Here is a 14,826-nt window from a genome sequence, read left to right as displayed (position 1 = left end):
GTACGCCGCTAGTAACTGGACACCAAGATGAACATGTTCCATCAACTACAACCCTCTGTTTTCTTTCAGCAAGCCAATTACTGATCCAAACTGCTATGTCTCTCACAATCCCATTCCTCCGCATTTTGTATAATAGCCTACTGTGGGGAATCTTATCGCACACCTTGCTGAAATCCATATACACCACATCAGCCGGTTTACTCTCATCTACCTGTTTGGTCACTTTGTCAAAAAGTCAATAAGCTTCATTAGGCACGACCTACCCATCACAAAACCGTGCTGACTGTCCCTGATCAGATTATTCTTTTCTAGATGGTTATAAATCCTATTTCTTATAACCTTTTCCAACACTTTACCAACAACTGAAGTGAGACTCACTGGTCTGTAATTACCAGGGTTGTCTCTACTACCCTTTTTGAACAAGGGAACCACATTTGCTATCCTCTAGTCGTCAGGCATTATTCCTGTAGACAATGATGATTTGAAGATCAATGCCAAAGGCTCGGCAATCTCTTCCCTTGCTTCGCAGAGGGTCCTAAGATACATCCCATCCGGCCCAGGGGACTTGTCTATTTTCACACTCTGCAGTATTTCTAATACCTCTTCCTTGGGAACCACAATCTCTTCTAGTCGAGATGCAAGTATCTCTGTATCTTCCTCGTCAACATTTTCATTTTCTATAGTGAACACTGTCGAAAAATATTTATTTAGTGCTTCCCCTATCTCCTGTGACTCCACACACAACTTCTCACTATTATCCTTGATTGGCCCTAATTTAACTCTCGTCATTCTTTTATTCCTGACATACCTATGGAAAGCCTTAGGATTAACCCTGATCCTATCCACCAACAACTTCGCATGTCTCCTCCTGGCTCTTCTGAGCTCTCTTTTTAGGTCTTTCCTGACTTCCTTGTACCCTCAAGCGCCCTAACTGAGTTTTCACATTTTGTCCTAACATAAGCCGCCTTCTTCTTCTTGACCAGGGATTCCACTTCCTTAGTAAACCACGGTTCACGCGTTCTATATCTTCCTCCCTGCCTGACAGGTACATACTTATCTAGGATACACAGGGGCTTTTCCTTGAATAAGCTCCACATTTTTAATGTGCTCATCCCCTGCAGTTTCCTTCCCCATTCTACGCTTCCTAAATATTTCCTAATTGCATCATAATTTCCCTTCCCCCAGCTGTAACTCTTGCTCAGTGGAGTACACATATCTCTTTCCACCACTAAAGTAAACCTGACAGAATTGTGATCGCTGTCTCCAAAGTGCTCACCTACTTCCAAATCTAACACCTGGCCAGGCTCGTTACCCAGTACTAAATCTAAAGTGGCTTCGCCCCTTGTAGGCCTGTCTACATACTGTGTCAGGAAGCCCTCCTGCACACACTGGATAAAAACTGATCCATCTATAGTACTCGTACTGTAGTGATCCCAGTCAATATTTGGATAGTTGAACTCCCCCATGACAACTATCCTGCCTCTCTCACTCCTATCAAGAATCATCTTTGCTATCCTTTCCTCTACATCTCTGGGACTATTCGAAGGCCTATAGAAAACTCCCAGCATGGTGACTTCTCCTTTCCTGTTTGTAACCTCAGCCCATACTACCTCAGTTAACGAGTCCCCAAACATCCTTTCTACAAATGTTATATTGTCCCTAATCAACAATGCGACACCTCCCCCTCTTTTACCATCTTCTCTGTTCTTACTGAAACATCTGAATCCCGGAACCTGCAACAGCCATTCCTGTCCCTGCTCTATCCAGGTCTCCATAATGGCCACAACATCGAAGTCCCAGGTACCAACCCACGCTGCCAGTTCACCCACTTTATTTCGGATGCTCCTCACGTTGAAGTACACACACTTCAAACCAGGTTCTCGCTTGCCAGTGTCAGATACTTGATTTTGTACTCAGTAGTGAATACTGAAGCAAAGTATTCATTAAGGACCTCCCGTACTTCCTCCAACTCCAGGCACATGTTCCCTCCACTTTCTATGATCAGTCCTACCCTCACTTTGGCCATCCTCTTGTTCCTCACATAAGTGTAGAATGCCTTGGCATTTTCCTTCATCCTATCTGATAAGGCTTTTTCATGGCCCCTTCTAGCTCTCCTAAATCCATTCTTCAGTTCCTTCCTGGCTGTCTTGTAACCCTCCAGAGCCCTGTCTGACCCTTCCTCAACTTTAAGTAAGCTTCTTTCTTCCTCTTGAATAGATGTTCCACATCTCTTGTTATCCAAGGTTCCTTCACCCTACCATCTCTTCCTTGCCTCAGAGGAACAAACATATGCAGCACTTGCAGCAAGTGCTCCCTAAACAACCTCCATATTTCTGTCATGCATTTCCCTGAGAATATTGGCTTCCAATTTATGCTCCACAGTTGCTGCTTAATAGCATTGTAATTTTCCCTCCCCAATTAAATACTTTCCTATACTGTTTGCTCCTATACCTCTCCAATGACAATAGTAAACGCCAGGGAGCTGTGATCACTATCACCGAAATGCTCTCCCACCGAGAGATCTGACATTTGACCTGGTTCATTGCCAAGCACCAAATCCAATATGGTCTCCCCTCTAGCCGGCCTATCCACATTGTGTGTTCAGGAATCTTTCCAGGACACACCTGACAAAATCTGCTCCATCTAAACTATCTGGTCGGTATGGATGAGTTAAACCAAAGGTTCTGTTTACGTTCTGCACATCTCTTTGATTCTATGATGCTATGAGCTCTGCACCTTTCCGAAATCTGCCTCCCAATTTGCTCGTCTGTGCATCTGTTGCTACTGGGTGGGGGGGAAGTCTATAGAAAACATCTAATAAAGTGACTGCTCTTTCAGATTTCTGACTTCCACCGTTAGTGATTCCGTGGACAAACACTTCTTGACGACCTCCCTTTCTTCAGATGTTATACTCTCCCTGTTAAACAATCCCTGATCAGATTTAAGGTGAGCAGAGAAAAGCTTAAAGGGGATGTGCAAGGCAAGTTTTTTACACACAGAGGGTAGTAGGTGCCTGGGACATGCTGCCAGCAAAGGTGGCAGAAGCAGAGACAGTCGCAACATTTAAGAGGCATTTAAACAGACACATGAACAGGCAGGAACTAGAGAGGTGTGGACCATGAGCAGGCAGATGGGATTAGTTTAGATTGGCATCATGGTCAGAACAGACATGGTGAGCCAAAGGACCTGTTCCTGTGCTTTACTGTTCTGTGTTCTAAAAGCAAGTGCCTGGGAATGCCCTGTCTACAAGTTCCCCTCTAAGTCACACACCATCTAGGCCCTCACTACCTAGCAGCATTATAGGTGAAGGTACACTACAACAGCAGTTCAAGAAAGTGGACCACATTCGTTCTCAAAGGCAATTAGATATGGAAAATAAATGCTGCCCTTGACAACAACACTCACATTACACGACCAAATGGAAAAGAGTTTCAGAATCATTTTGTGAGATAAAAGATGAAGCAAAGTTTTAAAACATGGAATAATTCAGTAAAATAATTGCTCAGTTCATAAAATAATCAGATTTGGTTACTTGAATGTTATTACTTTCAGAACTAGAGCTTTATTTTTTATTCATGTGTAATTATTCTGAAAATACAATATTAAAATACCAGTCATTTGGCTCATGGACTGTTAACCTCTACTATACAAGCCCACGCATTTATCAAAGTTTGTAAATTGCTTGAAAATTTCTACATATTTTTGCCTTTCTAAATTACACTGAATATTTCTCATGTACTTATGCAGGAAATAATTGGTAGAACTCTGCCACATATTGGAGCCTTTGGTGTCCTGAATAACAAGGAGCACGTAGTGGCTTTGATTGATGAAGAAATGTGCATTAACTGTGGAAAATGCTACATGACTTGTAATGATTCTGGTTACCAGGTAAGAAGCCTTTAATAATGAACACTATGTGCATTATTGCAACTGATTTATTGGGTATTCGGATGTACAAATTGAAATCCTTGTGTATAACTGTTATATGTATATATCTGTGTATATCTGTTATATGTGTATATCTGTGTATATTTGTTATTTGTATATATCTGTGTATATCTGTTATAAGGAAATCTTCAGCAGGCTACAGTTTCCTGAGACCAACCAAACTGAAGACTTTATGGCCTCTAGTAAATAAATTTACACACAAAAGTGTGCAGATAAATGAACATAAGTGAATTATTCATTTAAATAATAAGCTGTTAAAGCTAGATCCTTTAGTATGATGAATGTTTCTTCATTTGAGACCATGCTATTAGTTGCTGTTTTTAAATAATATTTTAACCAATTTAATGATGGTCTCAAATTAAATTCAGAATACTTTCTTAGATATATATCCTGCACAGACCCTTGCATTAGCATATAATTTACAGGAGAAAATCACAGGTTCTTTAGATATTCTTCTGGCTTTACAGATGCCACAGGATTTCAGCACCACGCATCCTCCCGAATGCTAGCTGTTAATGTGCTTTAATTTCTCGCAAATTTCTTCTTCCTGCTTTCTCCTCACTTCCTTCTGAAGTAATTAAAGCTTTTCTGGAGCACCAGTCATGGCTGGCACATTGGAAGATGGTTGTGCTGATTGGAGGTCAACCATCTAAACACCTGGATAAATCTGCAGAAATTTTTTGGTGTTGTGTCTTTGTCCCAAATATCTTCAGCGGCTTCATTAATGAACTTCCTTCCATCATGTCAGAAGTGGGCATGTTTGTTGATGATTGCACAATGCTTAACACCATGCGTGACTCCTCTTCAGCAGTCCGTGTCCAAATTCAGCAAGACCTGGACTATATCCAGGCTTGGGCTGGCAAGTGGCAACTAATATTGGGTCAATTTCTGGACAATAGGCATCTCCAATAAGAGAGTCGAAAAGTGTGGCATTGGAAATGCACAGCAGGTCAGGCAGCATCCGAGGGGCAGGAGAGTTGATGTCTTGGGTATAAGCCCTTCATTAGGAATATCAGGGGTGGGGAAAAGAGGCCTGAGAGATAAATAGGAGGATGGGGGTGAGGCTGAGGGGAAGGTAGCTGGGAAGGCAATAGGTGGATGCAGTTGAGGGGGGGTGATTGTGACAGATCAGTGTGGAGGGTGGAGTGGATAGGTAGGAAGTAAAATGGACAGGTGGGACTAGTCAAGAGGGCGGTGCTGAATTGGAGGGTTGGATCTGGGATTAGGTGTGGGGAGGGGAGATTTGGAAACTAGTGAAGTCAATGTTGATGCCATGTGACAATCTAACAATCACTCTTTAATATTCAGTGTTGTTACCATCACTGAATCCCCCAGTTACTAGGAGAAAGTGAGGTCTGCTGATGCTGGAGATCAGAACCAAAAAGTGTGACACTGGAAAAGCACAGCAGGTCAGGCAGAATCCGAGGAGCAAGAGAGTCGACATTTTGGGCATTATTCCTGATGAAGAACTTGTGCCCGAAACGTTGACTCTTCTGCTTCTTGTATGCTGCCTGACCTGCTGTGCTTTTCTAGCACCACACTTCTTGAACCTGGGAATTATTATTGATCAGAAACTCGACTGGACTCACTACATAAATGCATTGGTGACAAGAGCAACTCAGATGCTAGGAATACCACAGTGAGTAACCTCCTGATTTCCCAAAGCCTTTTCTACAGTCACAAGTCAGGAGTCTGATGGAATATTCCCCTCTTGCCTGGATGAGTGAATGCCAACGATACTCAAGAAGCTTCACATCATCCATGACCCGGCAGCCTGCTTGGTTGGTGCAACATAATTAACCACTCCCTCCATCACTGATGCTTAGTAGCAGCAGTGTGGACCATTTACAGGACGAACAACAGAAATTCATCAACGATCCTTAGACAGCACCTTCCAAACCCATGACCATTACCATCTCAAAGGACAATGGCTGGAGTTACATAGGAACATCACCACCTGCATGCTCCCATCCAAGCCACTTACCATTCTGACTGGGAAATATTTTGATGTTCCTTCAGTGCTATTGGATCCTGAAATCCTGGAATTTCCTCCCTTTGAACAGCTTAGCACCAGCTTCTCAAAGGCAATAAATGCTGGCCTAGCCAGCAATGCCCACATCCCATGAATGCGTTTTTAAGAAATACCCATATCACTTCCTTCTACTGTCCTACTTGGTGCAAATGCTTCAGAGTCAGAGCTTTGGTTTTTGCAAGACATATTGGTGCCTGCATCCCAGTGGAGTCACGGAATCAGTTGGTGTTTCCCCAATCTTAGCAAACTTCAAGAGAGGGTGTAGCTTGCATCGCAGGAGTTACTTCTTCCATGTAGGAATTGGAAGGATCGGTGCCATATTTCATGTGCTGATCTGAGTATCTTCTTGCCAAACTGGAATTTCAATGAAGCATTACATAGATGCCAGCTTCCACATAAAATAGTTTTATATTCATCTTAATCCCAAGAGCTAGGATTCACCAGTTCTTCAGGGTAGATTTTTATCTCATCCCTCCATCCCTCCCCCAATCCCATTTGGTTTGTGGGCTGATTAGAAGTGAGAGTTGTCTCTGATTTTCTAATCTCCTTGCGTTCTTCACAAATCATTCCCTCTCCCAACTGCCCTGTTTCTGGCTGTATCAGGTTCACACTCTCGGAAAGAGCATCTTAATCATGTTGCACTCTAATTACATTCGAAGCTCGCCTTTCACATCAAGTATCAGATACTCCATCCACTATGCTATGGAGATGTGACACAATTCCATTGTCATCTCAAATTCTCCTGAAACTTTTCCATGGTTTATTTTCCTCATCCCTTCATGGCACATGGACATCACTGGTATGGTCAATGTTTTTTGTTCACCCCTAATTACTCTTGAACAGAGTGGCTTGCTAGAGCATCATGCAGCCTGCACCATGGTCCTTTGAGAGGCTGCATGGAGGTTGCCACCAAAAGGTTAAGTTCGTTGAAAAATATTTACCTGCAGGTGGAGTTGACAGCAACATTACTCCTTCATCCATCCTTGCTTTACTAGCCAACTACTTGGGAATGTGCAAAAAGTCTGTGTAGTTTGCCAGTCATTAAAATGAGGGCCAAGGCTGAATATTGATCGAGCCTCAGGCATTTCTGGTCCAGTGGAGAAATAGTTCCCTTCACCCATTTTGAGTCAGCAGGTGAGTGAAAACCATTGTTTATTGTTCAGCCTTCAGAATAATCCATCAATCATTCAGACAACTTTGAGATTGGAGGGATTTTCCTGAGCTTGACCATGGGATACATTGCTGCAAAAATATTGAACCATTCCTAGTAAAAACGTGAGGATTAGCAGCCCAGACTCTCCAGGAATTAAAAATTAATGTCCTCAACATTGCTGCAAGCAACTTTGGCGAAAAGCCGGCTGGACATTAAACAGAAGATTTTTGTTTATCAATCCCTTTGAAAACTTCTGTTTATTTGGTCGAAAGATATTGTGGATGGACAAGAACTTTATTTTACTGAGCTGCTTACAAGTGGGGAGGTCATGTGATGAAGCCTCCAAGAAGGTGTTCTCTCTGTGTTGACAACGCTATGACTGTGCATTCCTGTTTCTTCAGCCTCTTTCATTCTCCCTGGCAACTCATTCCATTTGTCCCAATCCTCCATGTAAAAATAAAGTGTATATATATCGATATATAAATATATATATATATATATATAATACACTTTGCAGCTCTGCATGTGTTCCCTGTTACAGATAGCCTAAAGACAGATGGTTTGGGGCAAATTCAGAAATCTTCGTATAAAATATGACAAACATATTTAAACGGTCTTCAGAAAAATCTGATTCACTTTATTAAACCGACATTTTTGATTTTACTGCTAGCTTCACAGCTTGTACTTCAGATATGTTACAGATTCTGTTACTATAGTAACAGCCTAGATTACAGTAAATGATCACTATTATATTCACCTATCTGCCTTCAGGATAGAAAAAAAGAGACTTTTAATTTCAATTTCAATTAATAGAAAGAGGTGCATAGTAAATATGCATAGTTAAAAAAAAAGAATATGGTTTTATTACTTAAGGAGATGGTAATTAGGTTTTTTGGTTTGGACAATTACAATTAAAATTGAGATTTTTGCCTTCTGTGATAGCAATCCTTGGAGCACTGGAAAATTCATTACTTCTTTATTACCTTCTCTGCATATTATTTTTAAGTACAGGACAGTGTGATTATCTAGCTAGTTTTACATTGCATTTGTATCTGTCACATTTAATACAAAAGCAATACAGAAATGGAGACCCGTGTCAACTCTAGCATATCCTCTGTAATGGTGTAGACTCAAACCAACTACAGCCACTGACTTTAACCATGTTTATGAATTATACTGAATTGCTTGCTGTAACAAACAAAATTTTAATGAGATCTGATTGCATAATTTGTGTTGATGTTCTTTTGAGTGTATTAATTCCAGTACATCACAAAGTAAGTGCCACACTGTAACCATTATAACTAAACCAGTATTAGCTCTCCCTCTATGTAAGCTCCTGAACATGTGTTCTTAGTCTGTGATGTTCACTATTCAGGGAATTCTGTGCTTGTGCTCAATTAAGTCATTTTTCAACACATTCTAAATGTAGTCCTGTTTATTGATTTAATTCATGGGTAGGTGACATCTAATGATAACACGTTAATAAGAATTAGTTTTAAATGCAATGTGACACTGACTGAGGAACACAATTCATTCATCCACTATGCTGAGCATCAGCCTTTGCAAATATTTGAAACTGCACTTGGCATGGAAGCTGAGTGGCTCAGTTCACTCATCGTCAGGCGCTTGGTAACAGAGAGAAAATAAGATCAAGTAAAGAGTTCCTTGTACTACTAAACAATTATGGACAGCTTGTTCAGAAATAGATCAAACTGCTTAGCCCTCTTGTTTTGAGAAGACTGCTTGATGAGTGGAAGTGAGGGGGAATGTTATAGTGGAGGGAAATCCAGCGATCAATCCAGCTACTAGGTCTTTAGGAGTTAAATTTTTTTCACTTGCACATCTGATTGCCTATTAACATCTTTACATCCCTGAGCAGTTTAGGAAATAATTTAAAACTAAATAAGACATAAAATATTACATCTTCTAGCAAACTGAGTCTTTGGTAATGAAATACATGACTAAATTCGTGCAACTGTTATGTAGCTTGTTGCTCATTAGTTGAAATCAGATGATCCTGATTCATAACAATTATTTTTAAATCAAGACAGTGGGTCAATAGCTTGAATCTACTAATTAGAATTTGTGAATCAAAAATCTGCTTTTTTTGCTATCTGTCTCTTTCCTCCTGTCAGTAAAGTACCCAAAACATCAGAATGGTTCTGCTCCAATTTACTGGTGGAAAAAAAATCTGCAATATGTGGTTTTAATTAAAGTTTATACATGAGAGAATATCAGATAAAAATCACATAAATGTCACCTTAACAGATGGTCTGCAGCCTGTATTTTCAGAAAGTAGCGAAGTGTTGTCCAATCCTGAATTTATGGAAGAGTTACAGGTTATCTAGTGAGACAATATCTGTAGCTTGATCAAAACCATGTAGTGAAAGGCGTGAATCTTCACTTTAACACAGCAGCTGTGGCACTTCCATTGTTTAATAAGAAGAACTTGAGAGAATGGAGAAAATTCAACATACCCTGGAGAGGTTAGGTCAGCTTACACATTCAGGATTCCAACATATAGCTCACATCTGGGACCCTTGTTATCAATGAGACATTTTTCTATTGAAACCACATACAGTGCTGCTGTAATCTGATTATGCAAAACAATCACAATCAATGTGATCGCATGTATGCCACAGGCCTCTTTTACAGCCTTGCCCCTCACAGCTGCAGTTACTCCTCCCTGACTGTCTGCAAATTCAGACATCAAATTGACAAAATACATCTTTATAGCCAGTAATAAAACCAATAAAAATTTATCTGACTGGAAAATTACGTAAAACTTCACATTGCTTTTCAGTGCAAAAGTATCTGAGGTATATTTTTAATGCATAAATAAGCAAAGTGTGAATTTCAGATCACACGCATAAATATTTAGCCTGTGTTGCAGGTGTTAATCTGTTAATTCTTATTCCTTTCCTATCTAACCTACTCAACAGATTAAAGGGAAACATTTAGTTTTATTGTTATGAAATAAATCTATTTACAATTTCAAATCAGATTTTAAGTATGGTTCTTACTGCACAATAAATTGCACTGAAGTGACCTATAAATGAGATGTACAAGTCCTAATGAAACTGAAGGAAATAATTTCAGTAGACTATGTATCATTCTGAAAATGGTAGTCGTTTTATTTACTGTGATGACTTTAAGGCAGTCTTATTTATCCAATTTGACCAAGCTTAAAAGACTCTTTGCAATCACTTGCAGAACTCAATCCCATCTGCCTGTAGGGAATTAACACAGTTTGTTTAGAAGTGGCGAAATGCAGACAAAATTTTGGCCCTGAGTTTTTAAGTGCTAATTAGTGGGGGTCGTGTGTGCTGTGGCTGAGAGTTGTTTAAAACAGCCTTTCCAAAACTTGCACCCAAGAAGAGTAGAGAAGAAGGTTAGAAAATGAGGAACAAAAAAGAAGCAGATGGATTTTTTAAAATTAAAAGAGATGAAAAAAACAAAAAAAGACAAAAATTGTAAATTCATACCGCAGTAGAAGGTACAGTAGTCAATCTGTTTTCACAGCAATGCAAACTGGGAGCACTGTTTTCAATGCCTGCTCACTTTACCATGAAATTGGTGAAGGTCGAGGTTCATGCACACATCATCAAGTACTGCTTACTGGCCACTCTCTGCAAGTCTGCTTTTTATTGATTGAGGAGCACTGAGAAAACAGTCATCTCTTTCTAGCCATTAAAGTGTTAATGATCGCACAGCGGGCTGCCACAGTCCCTTCTAACTTTAGCAATTTTACTCGTCTTTTCTGTGGCTTTGCATGATTTGCTTTTGTAAAAGAGTCAATGCCCTTGATCACCTTGTCTGGGCATTTTTTCACTCAAGGCCCGTGTATTGAATATTTTCTGCGTACATAACAATTTTGAAGTGCACCTGTTAACGATTTGAAGATCTGAAGCATGTTCATTCTGACAGTTGGAGGAATATTTCTGCTGATGTACTAATCCTAATTACTGGAGTGGAATTTAATAGTCTGGCAAGATTCAAGTTGGTTGGTAAAAGATGCAGTGGTGCAATGAGGGAAGTCTTTTTTTTTAATGGAGGCTTGAGTGTATGGTGAACACAGATTTAATGAAGGCCTACGGAAAAGAATTGGAGAAATATCTGAAAACAAAAAAATGCAAAGGTGCAGAGAAAAGCAGGAGGTGTAGCTGATGCATGATCAGCTGAGAAGCTTCTTATAGAGAACTGCCACAGACGCAGCCAGCCAAATGGCTTCCTTCTGTGCTGGAGCCATTCTGTGATGCTAGATTTATCTGTCACAGAGAAGACAATATTCCATAGTTAAATATGCAGAGCGAAAACAACAAGAGTGGGACAATTAACTATCTGACTTTATGAATCAATATGAGATGAAAGGAGAGATTGCTCTGCTGAGGTGCAGCAAACTACAGTTCACCTCTAGCACAACTCCCGTCTGCTGACCATCTTGTTTCCCAAACCTTAAAGAAGAATATTTTCCACTGAGCTTCCTGTCACATCACCTTACTTCTTCGTTCATTTTCTCAGCACTACTTCTCTTATTTATCTCTATGTTTTTCCACTTCATTAAAAATAATATATTAATTCAAGGTATTGTCAACAAGTGGAATTGATCATTTCTTTCCCTGTCAGGAGCTCATGGTGTCTGAGCTAGAGCTGAAACCTTGTTTGTCAGTTGTCTAATGAGTGTTCTCCATGGAGAAAGATAAACACGCCTCTCTTTGGTGTCAAGGTGAATTCAGTTTGAGTTCTAAAACAATCCAAGTTTCTGTCACCAGGTTTGTGCCTCTGCAGTGGTTGAAGATTTTGTGCCTGCCCTTGACATGGGTTTGGTGTCAGGGCTGCATTTATTTTATTGGGAGAATGTAAGAAGAAATGCTGCCGCTGTCCAGCTACTGCCCAGGTTAAAGCAGGAAGACTGTGGATGGTCTCCATTGTAAGAGATTCAATACCTGGTCAAGGGACCCAGCAGTGCCTGCTGAGAGATGACCTTCCCCACCCTAGCTGCAGATCTCACCCTGCCCCCAAAATCATCACTCACCGAGGGACGGCACGGTGGCTCAGTGGTTAGCATTGCTGCCTTACAGGGACCCGGGTTTGATTCCCGCCTCGAGCAACTGTCTGTGTGGAGTTTGCACATTCTACCCGTGTCTGCATGGGTTTCCTCCGGGTGCTCCGGTTTCCCCCCACATCCCAAAGTCATGCAGGTTGGGTGAATTGGCCATTTTAAATTGCCGGTAGTGTTAGGTGCATTAGTCAGGTGTAAATATAGGATAGGGGAATGGGTCTGGGTGGGTTCTCTTCAGAGGGTCAGTGTGGACTTGTTGGGCTGAAGGACCTGTTTCCATACTGTAGGGAATCTAATCTAATCTAGCTGCCCATTAGCTGTCCTGGTCATTCAGTTTCAAGAGTGTAGTGCTAGAAAAGCACAGCAGGTCAGGCAGTGTCCGAGGAGCTTTTTGGGCATAAGCCCTTCATCAGGAATGATTATTGAGGCATTCAGTGGGCACTTTATCAGTTTCCATACCACCAGTAGAGCTGCTAAGGTGTTATCCCATGGCACACATATTGTTGGTGATGTGGTAGTCTTGCCAGGCCTCCAGGTGCAGGGGAGACCCTCTTTATCTTTGCCTAAATTCTACCTATTAAGTGCCAAATCCACACAGCTATCCAGTAGGGTTATAAATTGGACCTTAACAGGTCTTGCAGTATCTGTGAAGAGAAAACAGAGTTAATGTTTCAAGTCTGAAGAAGAATCACTGGACTCAAAACATTATCTCTGTTTTCTCTCCACAGATGCTGCCAGACCTGCTGAGTTTCTCCATCAATATCTGTTTTTGTTTGTTTCAGATCTCCAGCATCTGAAGTTCTTTATTTTCTTCTCTAAATTGGACCTTGTAGGTTTCCTTTCAGTACGCTTTGTTTCTGAATCTTACTCATTGTAATGGACGACAATTGTTCCTGTATTTATTCCCTGGCCACTCAACACCTTTCCCTCAACATTGCACAGCCCTCCACCTCATTAAACCTGATCAAATACCCACTGACTTCTTTCTTTCAACAATTTCTGACCTTTCCCAATATTTACTCTGAACTCCCTCTGCTTTGGTCTAAATCAGCAGCCTTTCATATGGAACTTTCTCAAAGGCCAAAGTCCAGTTTTGTTAAAATGTGGAATTTTTAAAGACCTCTTAGGGTATTTTATATCCTCAAAATATTAGGACATATTAGTTAGACAGGTAGTTTTTTTTCTTCTGGCTCAATGCTGACATCTATATATTAGATTACAGTTATGCAGATAATCATGCAGATTACCCTTCACTATCAAAGTTGCATTAAATAACAATGTAGATCAGACTAAATGGAAAATGAAGACAGCAAAGCAATTGGCACAATCCACAAAATAACAATAAAAGGAAAATTCTCCATCTTTGGTAGATGGTGGGGACCCAATTAATATGAAACAAGACAGTATGGCCCAAAGGAATCTTCAGCTATGGTACAAAATTTAATTGCAAAGGAAAAAAACTGAATTAAGATTTATAATTATTTAAGTGAAATTAAGTTAGAAGGGAGTTAAATTTTACATGAATTATTGTGTTACCTTTTGAAATTATTAGTTTAAATTAAAATACTGTAATTTTCCATTACATTTTGAGTTCAAGCTCAAGGCTTCACCTGTCAGTTGAGAGTAGGCAAGGGATTTCACCCTCTCAGAAAGGACCGGGTAGGGGGAATGAGAGGGAATAAATTATAGAGTTGATCCGACAGATGGATCATGATGGTCAACGTCAATGAGAAGTGAAAGTCAGAACCATCAATTGAACAAACAAGATTTTCAGTCCTGAGCAGCATACCCAAGGTGTCCAGCAGTGTTAAACAAACAGACAGAAGTGTCTATCACATGAGTTGCAGATGACTAAGTACCACCATTGTATTTTTCTCTTGGAGGGAGCCCCAATTCTTTGTTTTGTCTCAGTGATTTTTATATTTCTCTGCCTCTTTTTGCTTTTTTAAAAAATTTTCATTCACTTTTAAATCATTCACTTGATTTTATGATTTTTCAGTTTTATTTTCTGAGAGTCAGAGCTGTATGGCACAGAAGCAGACCCCTCAGTCCAACTCGTCCATGCCCACCAGATATCCGAAATTAATGTAGCCCCATTTGCCAGCATTTTGCCCATATCTTTTGAAACTCTTCCTATTCATATACCCATCCAGATGCTTTTTAAATGCTGTAATTGTGCCAGTCTCCACCACCTTCTCTGGCAGCTCATTCCATACACGCATCACCCTCTGCGTGAAAAAGTTGTCCCTTTGGTCTCTTTTAAATCTTTCCCCTCTCACCTTAAACCCAAACCCTCTGGTTTTGGACTTCTCTACTCTGGGGAAAAGACCACCCTATCTATGTCCCTCATGATTTTATAAACCTCTGTAAAGTCACCGAGGAGAAAGTGAGGTCTGCAGATGCTGGAGATCAGTGCTGAAAATGTATTGCTGGAACAGCGCAGCAGGTCAGGCAGCATCCAGGGATGCGCTGTTCCAGCAACACATTTTCAGCTCTGTAAAGTCACTCCTCAGTCTCCAATGCTCCAAAGAAAATAACCCCAGCGCTTTCAGCCTCTCACTATAGCTCAAACACTCCAACTCTGGCAACGTCATTGTAAACTTTTTTGAACCCTTTCAAGTTTCTATAACA

At 40.5% G+C, this 14,826-nt stretch overlaps 1 protein-coding gene across 1 annotated transcript in view; it reads left to right on the top strand.

Moving 5' to 3' along the window:
• The window catches only part of LOC122554210 (dihydropyrimidine dehydrogenase [NADP(+)]-like), a 735,384-nt gene that overhangs the window by 706,354 nt on the left and 14,204 nt on the right, over window positions 1-14,826 (top strand). The window contains exon 22 of the mRNA XM_043698867.1: window positions 3,748-3,888. Within this exon, the coding sequence (XP_043554802.1) occupies window positions 3,748-3,888 (141 nt within the window). The remainder of the gene's footprint in view (window positions 1-3,747; window positions 3,889-14,826) is intronic.

Source organism: Chiloscyllium plagiosum, chromosome 11 (genome assembly GCF_004010195.1).
Source record: "Chiloscyllium plagiosum isolate BGI_BamShark_2017 chromosome 11, ASM401019v2, whole genome shotgun sequence".
Taxonomy (NCBI): Eukaryota; Metazoa; Chordata; class Chondrichthyes; order Orectolobiformes; family Hemiscylliidae; genus Chiloscyllium; species Chiloscyllium plagiosum.
This window is presented reverse-complemented; position numbering and strand designations above follow the sequence as displayed.